This window comes from Epargyreus clarus, unplaced genomic scaffold (assembly GCF_041222505.1).
Source record: "Epargyreus clarus isolate Ecla_fem2 unplaced genomic scaffold, WU_Ecla_fem_2.2 ptg000026l, whole genome shotgun sequence".
NCBI lineage: Eukaryota > Metazoa > Arthropoda > Insecta > Lepidoptera > Hesperiidae > Epargyreus > Epargyreus clarus.
The window spans coordinates 3406592-3427473 of record NW_027332233.1 but is presented as its reverse complement, the minus strand read 5'-3'; the positions used below and the strand labels follow the sequence as shown (position 1 = coordinate 3427473).

Below are 20882 nucleotides of genomic sequence, written 5' to 3'. Positions count from 1 at the left end.
CGTATTGCGTTTCCAGACTTTCAGAGATCTCGTATAGGTATTTTAATTTTTAAGTACACGATTATTATTGTTCATTCAGTTCACAAGTGATCTTTAGTTGTAAGTTTTATTGCGTCACGATTGTATTTTCCTTTTGTTTGTAACACACGCTGTGCGGATTGAACGGTTTGCGTGCGTGTCGATGGCTTAGTGAAAAAAATCGCGCGATCTCAAACGCGCCAATCGCACCGTGCGCAAACCGCCTTATCCAGCCAGATATTTCACTTCGACTGTAGTTTTAAGTACCTTAGCTATTAGCACACTCGAATGTTCACAGAGGCACGTTTTAAGACTATAAACCTGAGTTTTCTTGTAAATACTAGTAAGTAACGTGATAAGACTTTAGTTTATATAGTTACTTGTAAGATGCCTCTGTCCTTTCTTTGGGTTCTGTAACCATCCAATTTATTTTGTATGTAATTTTCAAGTATAGAAAAAAGCAAAAAAAAAGTTCGAGAAAGTATACTTACTTACTGTAATAATAGGATAATTATGTTTATTTCCAGTCGTAATGTACATAGCAGGTATTTTGTGCACTGATAGTCTCTTTTAAGTTAATTTTACTTAGGTATTGATATCAAATGGCTGTATTGATTCTCTTTATGTAACGCCCAAGACACAATGTTCACTATAAGACTTAGTATTTTGAATGTTTCGTTTGCGATAAGGGCCTCAACAGACATGCTACTTTTACTATCGACGATTTAACTGCTCCTTGGTAGCTCGAGCTCGAGTAGCTATCGCAAACTTTTTAACGCTCGATGCAACAAATGAACGCAATAAACGCGATGCAGTATTCATGTAGTAGTTAAACACGTTTTATATACCGCGATAAACGCAACAAGCCGCTGAATCGCGATGAAGCATCGAATCGCAAAAACGCGAATCGCCGACGCTAAAAGTAGCACGTCCGCTCGGGCCGTAATGGCGATCCTCAGTCGCCGTTTCCTATGTATAGTTTGGTGATTTAGTTAATTTGTCGCACGACGAACTTAGTAATGTTATTTAATTTCAGGTGACCTGATAATACACACGAGAAACGTGACGTTTGTAAATATAGATACAGTGTTTCTGTCGTGTAGTTGCATTTTACCATTGTTGCGAACCGCCAAAACTATTGTAATAATTTTGTAGCGTCATGTCCCACGACCATACGGATATTGTGCAACTGTCTTAGGACTAGTTTCCGTCGATAACTCTATGTATATTTAGATTTGATATAATAGTATCATGTGTTACGTGAATAATTGTTGGATATGTGTAAATGATTTAGGATAAGTGGCGCTGTCTAAATGTGGCTTATAATGTAATCGGTCGGAAATGCAATTTCGATGCGCCATTTTGGTGAATTTCTGTACTTATTTGACGTTCGGAGTTACGTTTGTATGATATGCGTTCTTATTATGATTTGGCATCTGGTATCGTGCGTCGGAATTGCGGTTCCGATGTAGACGGCATCGCTGACGTAGCGATCGGAGCAGTCTCAGTGCGTAGGGCCCCTCCGGCCCGCCCCACTCTAACAATAAACTACTGCATAATTCATTGAAGTTTTATTTTACACAACACTTTTCTTAGATATTATGTTATAGTCCGCGTCAAACTGCTAGTCCGCTCTGAAGTTGTTGCGAGCAGGTACTCTCATACAATTTGCTATGGCGACGCGATTCATTTCTATATTTAGAGTGAACTAGCAGTTTTACGCGGACTATACTTAATTCTTATTGACAGATGTAGTTTTAAAAGAGTAGAGAAGAAAGAGTAGTTAAGTTGGAAATTTGAAAACTACAAATTTCGAGACTCATGATACGAATTATGCTCTTTTCGTATCCTGGTTCGATCCCGGGCAAATTGGAGAATTATTCGAATCTGTAGCTGTACTAAAATTAATACTATTCCTACAATATTTAAAAAAATGTAAGGAAACCGACTGGCCGAAAATTTTATAGATCTGTGAACATAACCACACTTAGCCAGGTCATGAACTACGAGTCATGACCACCTTATTCTATGGAGAAAAAGGTACTTTAGTTAGGTGGACCGAACACCCCTCTTAGCTTATGAAGGAATTTTTCGGATATCTCCATAGTCACCCGTTTCGGAGACAGACTGAACTTTTTTATCAGCCAACCCCTTGCCGATGGACACTAAACAAAGCTATATCAATTCCCGTGAGTCTACCAATAGGGATGTAGTACCCACCTATGGACATTGGACATTCGTAATCTACCATGAACGAGGAAGGCAGCCACATATACATTGCTACACACACAGATTTGGCGACTTAGTTTATTATTTTAGAGGTGGTTTCGTTACACCTTTAGCTGCACTGTAGTCTTGCTGTGAATTGGTGTAAAAGCTATTATTGTAAAGCACTTAAATACATACGTGAGTAAAGTTGGCAGAAGCGATGCATTAGTACCTAATCAATTGTTAAGTACAACTCTCGTCTTTGGTTCTGGTGGCATCCAGAGGACCTGATGATCAGTGGCCACTGCCGCCTGTAAATATATGTGATCAACGTCAGATAACAATAGAAGACTACTTGAGGTCGGCTACAGATCCCCAGCCACCTCTGAGAACTGGCGAAATGCCTCAGTAAAGTATATCTCCCTTCAAACCAGAACACAGCAGCGCCTAACACTGCTGTTATTAGACAGAAATAGCAACATTTTGTGGACAATTGCGACGAGAAAAGTACTATCTATATTTTTCTTAGATGTAATAAATAGACAGATTACATTCTACAAATAAACGGCTTAAATAATTCACTGTAGTAGTGTTGTGTAGTTATTACACACATAGGTACTTTGCATAACAAGTTACGCATACGGCATGGACGGATGTCAAATGATAAAGTTTATCAGTTGAGTAGGTACCTAAGTTTTTGAAATATGAGGACACTTGTTTTATAAAAACATTAATAATTGTAAAAAAAGTTGACCTGGAAATTACAATAGTCTACGCTAAAAAATGCGTTAGGCAGTTTAAAGCTATTTTTTCTATATTTTTCTATATTATGCGTTTTCACATAATTCTAAATTTAACGCAGAGACTAGCAGTATCTTATTATTGTAAAAATAACAGACAACTTAAAATAATTAACTGAAAAGAGAAACAACTTACCCTGTGTCGCTCCCACAATTTAGGAGGATTCAGCGACACAATATCATTTTTCATGTAGATTACTATCCACAATAAGATAAATTGTACTACCCGCCGTTTGAATAATAAATGAGAGATTACAACCCACTGGTCGAGTTTAGTCAGTCGTACTTCGGTAGCCGCGAAGGACGGAAGTGTCGCAAGCGCACGATTTACAAATAGATTATTTTCCTGATTTCCAACTGATATTGCTAAAATCGCAAGACAATAATATCTATGCATGGATAAGGATCTCATCAGGCAGTGATTTTTAAAGACCTGTAACGTATTTATTATTGTTTTCAGTATGCAACTAGTTTTTAATTCAGGATATTTTTAACACATATTTACACCTATGTATTTCTGCCTTTTAACAGCAGTTTTAATTGCTTCTGTGTCCTGGTTTGAAGAAAGCGGTAAGGAAGACATACTTTCCCGAGGTTACTACTTACTAGTACATGTTGGCATGCTACTCCTGTATTATAAAAAGAGAAACAAAATAGAAAGTTAATTGACAAATTGTACATAAATATATGAGAAAAATCGCTTCTAATACAAATGTAGTAACTGGACGTTCTCGATTCAAACAGAAAGTTTAGTCACCTCATACTAGAAGTATCTTAGAAGCATCGTACTTCCAGCCTCCTCGTCAATGTTGCCAGACTGCCAGTCAATCGGTGGTACTCTGTTGACCTACATGTGAATCATGATACGATATATTATTGTGATTAATATACTCGGTAAGTATCTGTTTTGTTATAATTGTTTAATTTATCCTATGTACTTGACCCAAAGGCCACAAGTTTATCACCATACTTTTCTAGTGTGGAGTGTGGCTATCTTTAAAAATATGCGCGTAATTTTAGGAATTTCGGTTTTAATTATTGAGTGAAGTCACTCACTCACCTATGTAACTTTTCAGGTAAGTGACAATAATATATTTTTATATTAAAATAGGAAGCGCATATAAACTGCAATCATTTTGCTAGAAAGTGGTCTTTGCCACCCATAAACATCCGTAATCAGCCCCAAACACAATTGGTTTTCCCTGGATTGATTTATGATCTATAGAATAAAAATTATTCTCATTCTAGAATAGCGCAGTAGTCCACTGTTAAAATTGTGAAGTGGGTGTTAAGAAGCTTTATAGGAGTCCAAATGATTTTCGAGAGACAGCCAAAAAGTTGTATAAAGTCAAGCATTGCTAATGCTCAACGCATTTCTAATTGAGAAGAGATACAACTAGATACGACTTGTACGTTTTTCGTTCGTAAGTTTGGTTGCCTTGCATTAAGTCTCCCATTTCCCACAGTTGCTACAACTCAATCCGTAAAGCAGTACCGCTCAGACTACGAGTATAATCCTAAGACAGACGCCTTCTATAAGCTCCACACAGAGTTTGCCAGTCATGAGGTGGCTCAAAATGCCTGCAAGACGGAAAATGCTAAGCTCATGCTTCCGCACGAGAGAGACATAGTCCAGGCGCATGCCATGTTCAAACGGTTCCCTGACATCGGGAATCATGCGTGGGTTGGCGACGATGGGGAAAAACACGAAATAGAAGAGTACAGGGAACCGATTAATTGTAAGTAGATTTTTTATTAATAATAATTATGAAAACTGAATGCAATAAATAAATAATTGAATGCTTAAAAATTATTAACTAAAAAGTTAAGTAATGCTTGGAACGCCTATTAGCCCACACGGGTAACACCGTGTCTGTAGCCGACCTTTTTTTATAACATAGGAGTACATACAAAAAAGACCCCTACCCCTGAGGTCTAAGCTGGTACGCCTCGAAAAAGTATGTCTGTCTTACTACACCGTTCAAACCTGACGACAGCAGCGCTCAACACTGCTCTTATTAGGAAGAAATAGGTGTGGCCATTATGCTACCGGAGTTGAACCAAAAGGGTTCTGCCACTAATAAATGTACATGCACTTTTATTATTATTTACAGTGGATTCTTTTGAGGACCAATCAAATGAGCGTTTTAATTTAAATGATTGCGAAGTTGTAACCCGGAGCGGGGAAGTGCAGAAGTTACTCTGCTTAGCAAATGCCCCTTTCATTTGCAAAGTGGAGGCAAATGAAGCTCCTTACGATCCACAGTGCAAAGTCTACTCGAGAGGTAAGAGTGACTACATTTATTAGCTTTACAGCAATAGACTAGTTGAGTCATATCAAAATGATCGTCAACATATTACTGTCCTTGTGATTGGTACGGTCTCTTCTAGGATGAGAGATTTTAGGCCATGTTACACCGCGCTGGCCAAGTGCAAATTAGTAGACTTTACACTCTGTAGAACTTTTTTTTAACATCTCTCAGGCGTGCAGATATTCTCACGGGTCTTCTCTCAGAATTAGAAGAATCAGGCTATAGTCTATTACACTGCCCAAGTACGTATTTACACTTCACTTACCTATGAAAACTTTTTTTTAAGATTTCTCGGGTATGCAGATTTCCTCACGAGGTTTTCCTTCACCGCTTAAACAAGGGCTAATTTATAATTTTATAATACGCACATAACTTAATAAATCAAAAGTGCGTGTTTGGGTTTCGAACCTCGGACCCGTCGATCGAAAGGTCGAGTTTCTACCACTAGGCTATCCCTGCTGACTGCTACGTTATAATAGTAATGGCTGTTTATTTTCAAGGGTACCAATACGTGGAAAGTGTGGGCAGCTGTTATATGATATCCAGCGCTGCGTACTCATGGAACCAGGCCTACGATGAGTGCCAAACGCAGGGAGCTCACTTAGTCGTCCTGAACTCAGAGTTAGAACACCAAGTGGTGCATAATCTCACGCACTATGCTCCGAAGGTTGCCGAAAATGCCCATTCGCCTTGGTACTGGCACGCAGGCGTAAGGGCTAACAAGGTTGTTGAAGGCTCTCCTATCGTATATAAAACAATTTTTGGTAAGTAGGATTAGTAGTAATAGCATTTATTTTTTTAATAGAAGCAATGAAAAGTTGTCGTCTCTTTTGTAAGAAACCTAGGTACAGCGGCATTAATGAACAAATGATGCATTAAATTATTATTAATTTAATAGAATAATACGGGTAGTGTAAATGTAGCTTCTTCATTTTTTATTAATTTTTCTTCAAATTTTGGGTTTTAAATTGTAATATTTACATATACATCTCAAACATCTCTCTAATTTACCCCAAAAAAGTCAGAATTTACCTGAGCTCGGACAACGACATATTGCTATCCTTAAGGACAAAGTCGAACGCTTCGTTAAAGGAAGACTTACTACATTTTTCAAATCACGAAATCAAAACGAGGCGATTGTCGGAGTCGTCGCGAGCTGGCATTCGGCCTCGGGTATAAACAGTGGTTGGTCCCGTCAAATTATATATGATCGAAACAGCCATAGTGTGTAAAAATTGGCAATATTGCCGCCACAATCGAACCAACATTTTTTTTATAACGTAGAAGTAACAAACGAGCAACCGATAAGTGACCACAGCTGACATCTCTAAACTCCAGATACAATTAGACCTGTGATTTGCCACATATGAGTTGCTACATCTGAGGTCTAGATTGGAACACCTCGCATAAGTATGTCTCCCTTTCTATTCCCTACAAAGTGGTACACAGCAGCGCTTAACACTGCTGTTTTTAAGTGGTACCACAAAGGGTTCTACCCTTCCAGGATTCTAATTTCATTTTATGTCACTTCCAGGACAAACGCTGCAGGAAGCTGGGTACGACCAGTGGTCAGTAGGCGAGCCAAATAACTTGCTGGGCACGGAACTATGCGGCTCCATCTTCACTAACGACGGCAAATACAACGACCTTACCTGTTCGCTCTTGTTTGCGTTTATTTGTGAAGTGGAAGTATCTAATAAAACCAATTAAAAGTATTTATGCTGTTACTCAATTTCTTGAAGTTTTTTTTTTTATAAATAATATAGTAGTATACGTACGATAGTGGTCTTCCTATGGGCCTCGTTTACGGGCCTAGAGGAACTCTTTACCCGGGCAATCTCCTCAGTGGCAGCGTACCCGCCAATCGGTGCTGTGAATTGCCATGAGGAAGCGGTGCAGCGTAAACTACGAGTAATAATAAAGCTAATTAAAAGTATTCGTGTTGTTACTCAATTTTTTCATTTTTTTATATAAATGATATAGTATTAGCAGCATGCAGTCCACCTTTTTAACACGCTTTTTTTATAATATAGGAGTAGCAGACGAGCATGCACTACTCCTGATGGTAAATGGCTACTGCTGCCTAAGGACATATGTAATCAACCCCAGATAGGATATTCCTACCTGAGGTCGGCCACAGATGCACCGCTACTCTTGAGGACTAAACTGAAACGCCTTTGAAAAGTATGTCTCCCGTACCACGCTCTTCAAACCAGAACACAGTAGCGTTTAACACTGCTGTTATGAGGCAGAAATAGGTGTGGCGGTGGTGCCGCGGGAGTCGAACCACAAAGCATTCTACCACCTTCATGACGAGATGAACGAAACACATCTTTAAATATTAGCAAGTGCGATACGAATGTAAACCTTTTTCCTCCATCGTCTGCGGATACGGATATGGATGTCCGGTACACCTCTATTTTAGTTCACACAGTTATATAAATGCAACCGTTATGCGCGACCTTTATTTTACATTTATTTTTAATTTTGTAGGTACTTTCTTTCTCATCGAGAAGAAGAAAGCATATGATCATTTTATCAGTAACTAATATAAAGTCGTTTGTTTATTATTCTCTTATCAATAAGTTAATAACATAAATATCAGCAAAACATGACGTAGTTTAGTTGTCCGACTGTAATTAATTAACTGTATATTCTTGGTACCTATTGATTCTCTTTTTCCTTAGTTACGATACATAAATTTGATTTCATAGGCATTTGGATTCTTCTGTTTATAGGCTTATTTCTGAGAGATTCGTTAATGTAGGAAAAAGCCCGGGTAAAAACGATATAAGTTATGTTCCCAACTCTTTATAATAGGCTGTGTGTGTGAGTCTCTCTGAGAACGGTTCAAGATCGCAGTGCAACGGACGAGTGGTCAGTCTGAAGTATGGAGGGATACATTATAATAACATTGTTAATTATTTTATCCGGTAAGCTATGTTTGCTTGTTTTATTTATGCTGTTTATTTAAAGTTCCCTTCATGGTTCGACTGTCAGTGCTTGTTTCTACTCTAAAACAGCAGAGATAGGTGCGACTTTGTTCAAAGGGCAAGCTAAGCCGGAGACTTTTACAAGTCGGTCCATCTTATTACTGGGTTGGTCCAACGTATTCGTAACTATTTCAGGTGGGACTCAATTCTCTTTGGAGTTGATTACAAATGACTAACGTTATGGTTTAAATAAGTACATCATTTAGTTTCTGATGAACTGACTCTCATGAAACATTTGATTATTGAGTAGGTATCTATGAAAATACAACACCTTACTTTGACCTTCTAGCCTTCAAGCCTAATGTAGCCAACTTTCTGTGTACCTACTGGCTACTATCGGCTGAGCAGTCGCTTAATCAACTGCCGTTCTGGCTTGTAATTTATTGTTTGAGAAACCGTCGGACCATTCCGACCAACCGAGATTCATAATTACAATTATCACTAATATTTTAATTTTAATTTCTTTGTCATAAAGTTAATTTACATTCAATTTATTTTTCCAGCATACCCGTGTCTATCTGGGAAGTCATATCGCTCGGATTATGTCTTCAACCGGAAAACTAACGCTTTTTACAAACTCCACACGGAGAGTACAGCTTACCGGGAGGCAGAGGCGGCATGCCGCACGGAAGGTGCGAAGCTTATGGTACCTTCGTCTCCCCTGGACATCGCCCAGGCTCATGGACTATTCAAGCAGTTCCCAGATTTAGGTGATCAATTTTGGATTGGCGATGATGGCCGTCAACACGAGTCTGCTGAAGAACAACCGATAATCGACCGTAAGTTGCAAGTGTTTTGAAGGTGGTAGGACCTTTTGTGGTTCGACTCCAGCGGCACCACCGCCACACCTATATCTATTGTCATCTATCGCCACACGGTTTGAAGGGTGTGGTAAGGGAGACAGACTTTTCCGAGGCGTTCCAGCTTAGTCCTCAGGGGTAGCGGCGCATCTGTGGCCGACCTCAGGTAGGAATATCTAATCCTATCAGTAGCCACTTACCATCAGGTAGACTGCATGCTCGTCTGCTACGCCTATATTATAAAAAAGTACCTCAAATTAAAATGCCGGCGAATATTTGTTAAATACAAAAATCCGATTTTATCGTCTACCTATCTGTCCCACTGCTAAGCATTCCATGGTCACCTCTCATAATGAATGAGGTGTATGCTATAGTCCAACTCGCTAGCCAGGTGTGAAGTGGTAGACTACATGTACACACCAGTTTAAAACCTTTTTATACATGATTAAATTAGTGGCACCATTCTAAATCTATGGCACCCGAGCTAATGGTGGTCAATTCAGCGTCAAATACGCTCCAAATTGGTGGATCTATTATGAACCCTCATTATTTGAGTATCAATGAAGAATTTCTGAAAAAAATGCTAAAAACAAAATGACGTTATTAAAACGCTTGTTATTTTCATTTTATATATGCCAATATAAATAATACGAGTAATGTCATTTTATTTTCAGTGGATCTGGAAAACTCCGGCCAAATAGAACAGAATCCAACATGGACATGTGACCTGATTACCCGCACGGGTGATGTGGAGACCAGCCATTGCTATCGGAAACTTCCTTTTGTTTGTAAAGTTAATGCAAACGATGCACCGTACGATCCTCAATGTGGGGTGTATGCAAATGGTTTGTACCACTCTTACTCTATTTTAAAAACAAGCAATTATTAAAACAATGAAAATCTGCTGGTCAAAAATATACCTTATGGCTACTCTTGCAATTTAAGAGCTGTTTAGATGGAGAGAGTTTCTCGCACGTTTCGGGTCGAGAAATCGTAAACAACTATCACAAGCAATAATCGCCGTAACAAAGTCGTATCAAAATGTTTACACATAGGCAGGACCAAAAATTCGCCTATGATTATGACATACGAGACTCGCATATGACATATCGTCAGGCGATAATTGCCTGTGTTTGTTAATGCGGCGAAATTATAGTAAGAGATTCTTGCTTATGAGAATCTCGACTTGTATAAACATGATCTCGTATGACATATTTTAAAGTTCGTACGAGTATCGTAAAAATCAGTTTGACTCGTTTTCAGTGCGAGATTTCTCATTCGTGTTTAGTGATTATCCTATTGTTACTCAAGGTGTATATGCGTGTATATACAGCGTGTGAGGTATATGCTTCTAAATCACTTCTTCTTGCTGTCCATTTTTAACCCAACACCTTTTCTTATTTTTCTGTTTAATTACAAGAATTAATGAAACGGAAAAATTAGACATAATTAAAAATTAAAACACCCTCGTCCGCTGCACCTGTGGTAGCAACTGGCCTAAAATCTCGAAATACGATTACTGCTTAGAAATTCTGTTTACACGGACGCAATAAAATATTCCATGCGAGGCAATTATCGCCCAAGGCAACGAGCGAGAAGAGCGAATGTTTAGACTCTAAACATTCGCTCTTCTCGCTCGTTGCCTTCTAAACATTAGACTTTAGATTCGTCTAAACACACTTTACACGAACAAAATATTTTATATTCCTTCGATAATCGTATCTTCGAGACGAGAAACTTTCTTTATCTAAATGGGGCATTAAACGAATTCTAAGAAATCTTATATGTTAAAATTCGTCAAGCCGTTCAGACTGTAGGACGTGCCAAAGAACAAGTCATACACACATTTAAAAACCATTACCCGTCATAGACAAGTAAAAAATTTAAGAATTAAAATTATGAAATTAAGTTATGACATATTCTAGCGACGTTATGGTTGGTACCCCATTTTTCTTATATGACAATGTATATCAATTTGTCACTCCCTTTTCCTTTGTTGCCATCATAAAAAATCAAATTAAACATTGAATTAAATTATTGTGTTTCAATATTTTAAATTTCAACAGATTACGAATATTTCGAGAACGTAGGCAGTTGTTACAAAATCCCAAGGGCTGCGTATACGTGGAACCAGGCGTACGCCGAATGCGACAGCGTGGGCGCGCACCTTCTTGTGATAAACTCTGAGGTAGAGAGTGACGTCATCAAGAACATCACGCACTCCAAACCAGCCGTAGATGGATCGAAGTATGCGTGGTTCTTCTTGGTTGGACTGAGGGCTGACAAATCCGTTGATGGCTCGCCAATAATATTCAAGACCATTTTCGGTAAGTGTGAAGGTGGTAAAACCCTCTATGGTTCCACTCCGGCACCACCACACCTATTTCTTCCTAAAAACAATAATCAATTTTGATTTCGATGAAAAAAATACTGAGCTTGAGCAATCGCTAAATATGTAAATCTCTCTGTTTTAGGGCAATCGTTGAAAGAGGCTGGTTTTGAAAAGTGGTCAGAGAATGAGCCAAATAATTCAGATGGCAAGGAATACTGCGGTTCCGTGTTCAAAACCGACGGCAAGTACAACGATGTGGATTGCACGGATCTGTATGGTTTTATTTGTGAAAAGGAAGTAAATAAAAGATGATCTGTTTTTAATATATTTTTTATTATACAAAAAGCGTGTATTATGAATGTTACAGATTAACTTCTTTAGCGTAATTAATAAAATAGAAGGTGCTGCGTCTTAAATGTGCTTTAAGTATCGTTAAAATGTTTATTTTTTAATTCCCTCCTTCTATAAAAGATTACATTACATGCGAATAAATACTTTGTTTTACCATATCTAGCAACAAAGTAGTTATATAAATACATACTTAAAAGTTTTCAAACTAATACTTTTTATTATTTGTTAAAATATTTTTATTGTGACATATTCTAGTTTTAAATTTTAGATAAATACAAATAATTGTTTATCTTCAAGCTTTAACCTATACTTAATATTATGACATTTAAGTTTTAGATTTTAGAAAAATATAAATAACTATTTATCCCCAATTTTTAATCTATACTTAATCATCTCAAAGGGTCGTAAACGGCCAAGTTTTGTGAAAAATCTATCTACAATTGTGCAGTAGTTACCGTCATATTGCTAATACAGGAACAATATTTGCAACGTCATATTGCTAATACAGGAACAATATTTGCAATCTCAGTACAGTTTTCAGGTCAGTGATGTTACTAGGTTTTTCAGCTGAAACTGAAATCGTAACAGAAACTTTCATAAACTCATGAAAACTTTTACAATTCACTCGACATTGCACTAGATTGATCCAGACACTGCGTTCGATCTCTAGCAGTCTAGATTGCAATTTTGCACAAAAACATAACGCATTGAGAGAAAGAAAGCAAATAATAATTAATAATAACTTAATAAGTATTATTAGTTTTCTAAGTGGATACCACATCATTGTCATTTTTGTTGCTGTGTGACTCTTGCTGTGGTTGCTGTGGAAAATAAAAAATCACATTAAAAAAAGTCAGTAGTCATCGATCATCATCAGTCTGTCTTTCCCAAACATGGCCAAGAGCAGATTGGTAGATCCGGCAGTAAATACCGAGATTGATAAACAGACGAGCAGTTTACGTAAGGATTTATGATTATGATTACATGATAAAAATAAAATGTTGTGTTCTGGTTTGAAAAGGTGTGGTAAGGGAGACATACTTTTCCGAGGTATTCCAGCTTAGTCTTCAGGGGTAACGGCGCATCTGTGGCCGACCTCAGGTAGGAATATCTAGTCCTATCTGGAGTTGATTACAGAAGTCTGCATCTGTACAGGTGGACTGCCTGCTCGTCTGCTACTCCTTATAAAAAACTTGCTTTTAGGAAGAGGGAAAACATCGTGAGGAAACTGCATACCCGAGAGACCAAAAAAATAAGTTTCAAAGGTATGTATGTGAAGTTTACCAATACGCACTTGCCTGCGCGGCGGACTATGTCCCAATCCTATCCTAGAGATGACCCAAGCCCAACAATGGGACAATAATGGATTGGCAACGACGGATAGATAAAGCTTGATATATTTTTAAATGATTAGATTACTCACCTCATTCGTATTTTCCGGTTTGGAAGCTCGCATTGACTGCATTCTCTGTAAATAAAATACAAATAATAAATAGAATATGAAATTAAAATGAAACGACATGTACCCAATTGTTAGTTTTCACTGTTCCTTGAATATTTGTAATTACAAATATGCTCCATAGCTTCCCTAAAAAAGCACAGCTAAGATTTCGTGCTGTACCCTTACCATGAGTTTTTATGTTTTGACAAATATGACTGTTTTGGTATTTGTTTACGTATTTGCCCATACAAATTCCAATCAGCGCCCCTAGCGGATTGTATCAGAACTATAGTGTCAGTAACGTAACATTCAATGGCTATATTGACAAAATGGCGCTTTATGTTTTGTCACTCTTTTTTGCGAACATGTGAGACAGACAAAAAGACTTGAGCACTTACTTATTGTTACGTTTTCTCAGTCTACTGAAGCAAACGGAACAGAATAATGGATTGAAGAAACGTAACGTAAAATTGTGGGATGTTTTGAAAAGTCATGGTAAGGGCACTGTACCCTTAATATAGTAAGTGATGTCGCTGAACTTCAAAACTAATATTTTGAAAAATATATTTAGATGCCAGCCAGATTCAAAATGTAAGAAGAGTACAGAGTAACAGTGCCTACGCGTCTTACTTACCATACTTTCCCTGAAGCTTTTTTTCAGATTTTTCAACTCATCCTTCTTTTTTCTGCGTAGCCAGCCCATCTGTAACGTAAACAATATATGACATATAAGTAGTAAGTACGTACAGTCAGCTTCTTTAATAGATGAGCAGATCAAAATCCAAAAATATTCATACACCCAAACATTCATAAGTAGCTAAACAACCCCTAGCATCATAATTAGATCTTCTGTGTCGGTTCTTCATTGCTGAATGTCGTGCCTGCTGTGGTGGTCTACTGTGCAGGTGTGCTGCAAATTTCACCAACGTGCTCGGTCTTCTGCTTGTCTTAGGCATTCTTAGTTAAGTCCTTGATCTGGTCGGACCATTTTGTTGGGGATCTTCCTCGAGGTCTTTTACCTTCCACTTTCCCAACAACCATGATCTTCTCCAGGCAGTCGTCTTCCCGTCGTGCTATATGGCCAAAGTAAGAAAGAATTCTTTGGAGGCAGATGGATGAAAGCCTTGTTTTTACTCTCAGCTCCTTTAGTATAGAGATGTTTGTTGAGATAGTTATTTCTTGTAATAGATATTATGAGTCGAGAGCCCTGTGACAAACTGACAAACGGATAGACAGCTGACGCTTTGTAATAGGGTTCCGTTTTTACCCTTAGGAAACCTTAAAAAAGCTTTATCTTACCTTATAAAGTATGATAATGATAATCATAATTATCAGTAGTCCACCTAAACATGCGGTCACGATAATCCACAGCGGAACTTGCGTCTGTTTATACTGCAGCGAGGTTACAATGCTGAAATCATATAAATAAAAAAAATAGTTAAAAAATACTAAAGAAAAACGCTTTTATTGCTAATCGGTCGATTAGCAATAAATTATGCTCAAATATTCCGTTCCATGCGAAAATAAATACGAGTATGTTTTAGACACACGAGTGAAGTAAAACTTCTTTAAATCAAATCAAATCATTTTTTTATTCAAAATAGGTTCGTTACAGAGCACTTTCTGAACGTCAATCTACCGCCACTCAGGTGTTTCGTTATGGAGAAGAAGCGGCGAAAAATACTCTTACTATTGATTGATTTACTATTGATCGAACAACCGATTGATCGACTTATAAACCCATTGAACGGTCAACCAATCATGATTTTAAAGAACTTTTACTACAAGTATGATATAACAATATATAGTCCGATTCATAATTAGGTGTCCAAAATGTAAACAAAGGTGTTGACCTATCAAGAAAATATGTGTCAAATGGCAGTTTCTTATTTTTGACAATATTAAATTAATACATCGATAATAAAATAATAATCTAAATAAATTAAAATCAATTCACATTTTCCAATATTTATATTAACTCAATTTAATTTCATACAGTAATAATAATAAAAAACAAGATTTATGAGAGAATATTAAATTGTGATAATGGTCACACAATCGGCATTCAACACATTTTTGTGCCGCCATTTTTAAGTTTCGTAGTTGATATTATTTATTTTTGTGATCGTGATCGAACTCGAATTTTTCTAGTTTTCTTAGCGCGTTTTTTTTAATTGTGTGCAGTTATTAAGTTTTTGTTTTATGTTTAATTTTGTGAAATTTTTCGTTTCTTGTTAATTTGTTAAGGTTTACAATACCTGTAATCGAATTTTGACAATGACATTTCTTTGTTTACATTTTGGACACCTAATTATGAATCAGACTATAGTATTTTATTTACTTACCTTGAAAGTATATTATCATACGAACTATAATAATTATTCAATATTAAAGTGAAATTTGAGGTAACGTTGTATATAGTCGTGCCACCATTATCTAAAAGAGAGATTTTTATTTATTTTATTGATTTTATTTTACATACCAGAATAATATAAAATGATATAGCAACATAGCGGCTTACATATAATTATGCGAAACAAAACAGCATAGGTACAATAAACCCTAAAAAGTTAAAAAAGCATGTGAGTACTTATGTACGTATAAAAAAATGTAAATGTTTTGGTGTATTTCATTAAAAAAAGAAATGAAACTATTACAAAAAAAAATATATGCCTTGTCCGCAATCTTTATCGCAAACTCTAAATAGTCCATTTAAATGTTACACATTTTGGTCCTGAGCGTGGGAAAGTCAGAGGAGGCAGTTTTATTTTTGGGATGTCAATGCTCAATTTTTTTTGTGAAACGTAGTTTTGCTAATAGAGCGTGAAAGTCCATTTTAGACGCCAGCTGATGGACAACAATTGTGACCCCATAAATATGAATTTAGCTTACCAATAATACGATAATCTTGATATTAAAAGATAAAATTACGTCCTTTGACAATTGAAACTCAAATGTAACATTTCAGTGGAAAAGTTCTACAAACGTTTGGCTTTTCAACTATTATGCTATAATTTATGCGCATAGATTAGTAAAGATTACTCACTCCTAACAAGAAAATGTAACCAGTGTTGACAATTGAAATAGTCACTGTCATCTATTTTCGTGTTTGAAAAATATAAAAAAATGTAGTTTTCAGATCATTTATGAATGAAACGATTTCTCCGCACTTTATCGATTTCGTGTTTTTGCACAACTTAAATGCGCATGTCGGCATTGTTCCGCGTAAATTACACCATGACAGCCATTAAATGGCTGGCATAATTGTCAGCCGTTTAAGCCATTTAATGGCTTCCTTCAATTACAAGGCGGTGAGATATCTATACTTATCTATGCGAACACGTGAACACGGTATTAGGCAGTTACACTATTTATGCAAAATAGTTATACGTACTGTTTTCTTCTGGCAACACCTCAAAAGGAACGCTTAGTTTAATTATGTCGTTTGGTTTTAAATCAATATGATTGCAAGTGAAAACCGTCGTATCGTTCGTTTCGGTTCCTTTCTGACATAACACTAATCTTTCTCCTATCGCCTGAAATTCAAATATATATTATACAACAAACAATTATAATTTAAAAACTAAAAGCCACGTTAAAATCGCATAAGGATAATCGTTAATGCTGACGATTCTGACAAGGAGAACGGGACAAAATTATTAAAATCGTTTATTGTCGGTTCTTGATAATTCTTTAGTTTTAAATTAATCGGACCGTAAAAATATAACTACAACTTTTTTTTCGAAAAGTATCTATTAAACGACTTCTTATAAGGATTGGGAAGAGATATTATTATCAATATAATATAACATAAGCAAAAACGCCGCTAGCGTTTTGGGAACCATGCCTCACACGGAAATTTTAGATGGTTACATAAGCAATAATTGAATATATAAGCAAAAACTTCAAAATCAATTATATACACAAAAACAAAATCGATGTGCCCGATACCTTACCTTAAATGTGTTGTCGTAATACTTGACACGTTGGTTCTTTGTTAGCACTAATTCAAAGCTCAAATCAATCCATTTTGTAACTCCGTTATTAGTGATCTGATGGTTGTAAAAAACTATATAATAATTATATTAAGAGGTAGTATAGTCCGCGTAAAACTGCTAGTCCGCTCTGAATATAGAAATGAATCGAGTCGCCATAGCAAATTGTATGACTACACCTGCTCGCAACAACTTCAGAGCAGACTAGCAGTTTGGCGATAAGTATAATAATATGCATTACAAAATAAGGAATACGCAAGAATTGAAAATGATAGAATGGGATATAATATACGTTTACTTCTGCCCAATAACAGCAGTGTTAAGCGCTACTGTGTTCCGGTTTGTAGGGTGTGGTAATGGATACACACCGACTTCTCTGAAGCTTACCAAGTTTTTTCTTCACGTATTAATATAATTTGTGCCGTTAATATCTGAAATTTGTTATTGTGACGCGACTCGTTCATATATTTGGAGCGGACTAGCAGTTTGGCGCGGATTATACCATCAGGTAGACTGCGGCTACTGCCAGATAAGATTAGATTTCTACGTGACGTCGGTCATTGATTAGCCGCTACCCTTGAGGAAAAGTACGTCGCCCTTACACGCTATTAACCAGAACACAGCAGCACTTAACACTGCTGTTATTAGGCTAAAATAGGATTGGTGGTGGTGCCGCTAGATTCTAACCACAGAGGGTTCTTCCACTGCTTTAAAATAATATATCTGGAGGCACGGCGGTGCCTCCGCCAAGTCGAGCCATAAAAAGCGGCACGGCCGTACCATTTTAGTTTTAATATGTAAACAAACTTACCGTAAACATATGATGGGCTTGAGACGATTCCGTATATATTTCAATGACATCACTTGGGTCGGAGTGCCTGAAATAATTAGTTTTATATTTTTAAAATGTAAATTATTCATAATTCATAATCACTAATAATTACCTAAAATTTAATTATGAAAGAAAAATTAGACCAAGCATACAGTTAAAAAAACATTAAATAACTATAAATTTAATCAGAGCTACTTTTAGTATCGGCGATTTGCGTTTTGGCGTTTACGTTGACCCAGAATCACGTTTAGACGACTTTTTGCGATCGGTCACGGAATCGAAAACGCGCGTTACAGCGACTACATTATCTAATGCTGTATTACATTTTCTGATTTTTTTTAGAATATAAGAGTAGCAGACGAGCGTGCAGTCCACCTGATGGAAAGTGGCTTCTGCCGCCTATGGACATTTGTAATCAAACCCAGTCAGGATTAGATATTCCCACCTAAGGTTGCTCCAGGCAGATACGCAGCTAACCCTGAGGACTAAGATGGGACGCCTCGAAAAAGTATGTTCCCCTTTAACCCAGAAGACAGAAGCGCCTAACTCTGCTGTTATGAGGCAGAAAGCTTTATGAGGCAGCAGCCGCTGAAGTCGAACCATAGCGTAACCATGGCGTCTGATCTACTTTCAGAAAATCTGTCAAATGGTATGTCGTACGGTAGTAACCATTTCAGTCATCAACCCACCATTGTCCCACTGCTGGCCACGGGTTTCCACTCAGAATGAGAAGGATTAGGCCATAGGCCACCGCGATGGTCAAGTGCGAATTGGAAGACTTCACATATCTTTGAAAACTTATTTCTAAGTTTTTTAAGGTATGCCAGTTTCCTAACGATGTTTTTCTTCACCGTTTAAGCAAGTGATAATTAGTTTCTAATACGCACAGTCGCACATAACATTGAAAAATCAGAGGTTCCTGGATTTGAACTTCGGACCCCTGTATCAAGAGGCCGAGTTTCTTTACCACTAGGCTATCACTGCTTTTTGCCATTTATATTTCAGGTTTTCTTTATATGACTTACCCTTTTACTATTAAGCCACGAATATCATTTACGAGGAGTATCTTCTCGAGAGTATAATTACCGCTGGCATTAGATCTAGTATTACAGTTGGGAAACACAGCATAAGCAATGTCTATATCTTGATCCTTACTAGTTAATTCTGTGGTATCCAGTGTGATGAATCCTGTATTCTGCAAGTTTAATTATTAATTTTATTTTTTATGAACACATAAACATACAAACATTGTTGTTTCTCAATAATATGAATCTCACAAATTATTATCAGAGATTTATAATAAAAAATGATAAATACAATCGTTACAATTCGGCAGTTTTGACAACCTTATGATGGTCAATGTCGAGTGGCAGCCCTGGCACACGCATAAAAACGTTTATCAGACTATATGATTATTTTGAAATCTTACCCAGTCGCTCCCATTTCTAAGCCCGAAATTGGTGGTACATATCAAGTCTGCGCCTTCATATACACATCCCTGGGGTGGACTCAGCACCCGGGATCCATTCACTTGTACATATATACATGGTGTATACACCACATCGCCGTCATTGTGGACAGTGAACCAAAATGAAGTATTTGTAGTGGAGCCCACGACGTAAGGGGAACTGAAAGTGATATACACTAATAACGACTTCATGTCTTCGCGTATTTTGTGTATTGAGGTGTGGTGGATGTGTATACACACGTAGAATGAGTGCACAAAAATCTGTAGAATAATTATTGTGCTGTACCTATGTGTGCTACGTGCACGTATTTTTAAAATACAGAAGTAGTAAAGAATAACGCACTCTAAATACGCACGCATCTATAAATAATTCCAGAAAGATTAGATGAGATAGATAGAAGAGAAGTATGTCTCCCTTATCACCGAAACACAGCAGTGCTAAATACTGCTGTTTTGGGCTGAAATAGATGTGGCGGTAGTGCCTTCGGAGTCGAACCATAAAAGGATCTACCACATTCGTTTATTAATGTGAAATGTGTTTGTGCGTGTATTTGAACGTGCGTGCGTGTGTATGTGTGTGCGCGTGCATGTGTGTGTATAATAGTGTATATGTTGTGCGTGCGCTTGTTTCTTTGTATGTCAAGCTTTGGTTGAATATGCGTGAGAAACTGGGCATCATGACATGATTAAAAAATCATCAAAGAATAAAGAATTTGAGTAAAAACAATATTTTGAAAGGATTCTAAAAAAATACGATTTATTTTATTTTCAATAAAATAAAGGTATAAATTACTGTAGTCGGCCATCTTGTCGAAACGTTAATCGAGGCAAAATTAATTCATTTTTGGCGTGTCACTGAACTTTTCTATGGGATATCGAAGCGTGACGTCACTTGCGTACGCCATGACACCCGCGAGTGTTTCCGCGCTTAATATAACAGTTGTTTTAAAAATGCTATTATTTTCGTTAATACTGAATTTATTGGCGAAAAATGCGATTTTTTAATCATTTAGCTAAATTATAGAAGGGGATTTCCAAATTTTTCATCATGCCCATTATACTGCTAGATAGATAGTTTGAAACTTACATCGTTTCCAAGTTTATTTCAATCGTTAATATGGGATTGGGCTCGCTCTCGCCCTCCTTACGGTACGCTATGGACTGCACACCATCCACTGTTAACCTGCTATTTTTGCTTAAGAGCACACGATTGTTATGAAACTGTGTAGCGTTTTGTACGTCTTCTTCTTGTGTTCCTTTTATATAGTACAATAACATGTCATCGTAGGTTCCATCCTGAAATAAAATAATGTTTAATACAAGTCTGATGAC

The 20882-nt window shown here is 37.0% G+C and overlaps 3 protein-coding genes across 3 annotated transcripts in view; 2 read left to right on the top strand and 1 right to left on the bottom strand.

The window, feature by feature from the left end:
* The first annotated feature begins 3742 nt into the window (after positions 1–3742).
* On the top strand, positions 3743–7070 carry LOC140753482 (uncharacterized). Its single transcript, XM_073088111.1, has 5 exons — positions 3743–3920; positions 4493–4765; positions 5141–5311; positions 5839–6102; positions 6873–7070. The coding sequence occupies exons 1-5, from the start codon at positions 3887–3889 to the stop codon at positions 7046–7048; spliced, it is 918 nt and encodes a 305-aa protein (XP_072944212.1). The 5' UTR covers positions 3743–3886; the 3' UTR covers positions 7049–7070.
* A 550-nt stretch (positions 7071–7620) lies between these two features.
* LOC140753219 (asialoglycoprotein receptor 2-like) lies at positions 7621–11786 on the top strand. Its single transcript, XM_073087690.1, has 5 exons — positions 7621–8271; positions 8835–9110; positions 9806–9976; positions 11198–11458; positions 11606–11786. The coding sequence occupies exons 1-5, from the start codon at positions 8229–8231 to the stop codon at positions 11773–11775; spliced, it is 921 nt and encodes a 306-aa protein (XP_072943791.1). The 5' UTR covers positions 7621–8228; the 3' UTR covers positions 11776–11786.
* The window catches only part of LOC140753218 (integrin alpha-PS5), a 24584-nt gene continuing 15479 nt past the window's right edge, over positions 11778–20882 (bottom strand). The window contains exons 16-26 of the mRNA XM_073087689.1: positions 20638–20846; positions 19512–19710; positions 19108–19277; positions 18062–18128; positions 17212–17307; positions 16650–16791; positions 15601–15691; positions 14555–14666; positions 13890–13958; positions 13238–13282; positions 11778–12635 (exon numbers count right to left, since the gene is read on the bottom strand). Coding sequence (XP_072943790.1) covers positions 12579–12635; positions 13238–13282; positions 13890–13958; positions 14555–14666; positions 15601–15691; positions 16650–16791; positions 17212–17307; positions 18062–18128; positions 19108–19277; positions 19512–19710; positions 20638–20846 — 1257 coding nt within the window. The 3' untranslated portion in view covers positions 11778–12578. The remainder of the gene's footprint in view (positions 12636–13237; positions 13283–13889; positions 13959–14554; positions 14667–15600; positions 15692–16649; positions 16792–17211; positions 17308–18061; positions 18129–19107; positions 19278–19511; positions 19711–20637; positions 20847–20882) is intronic.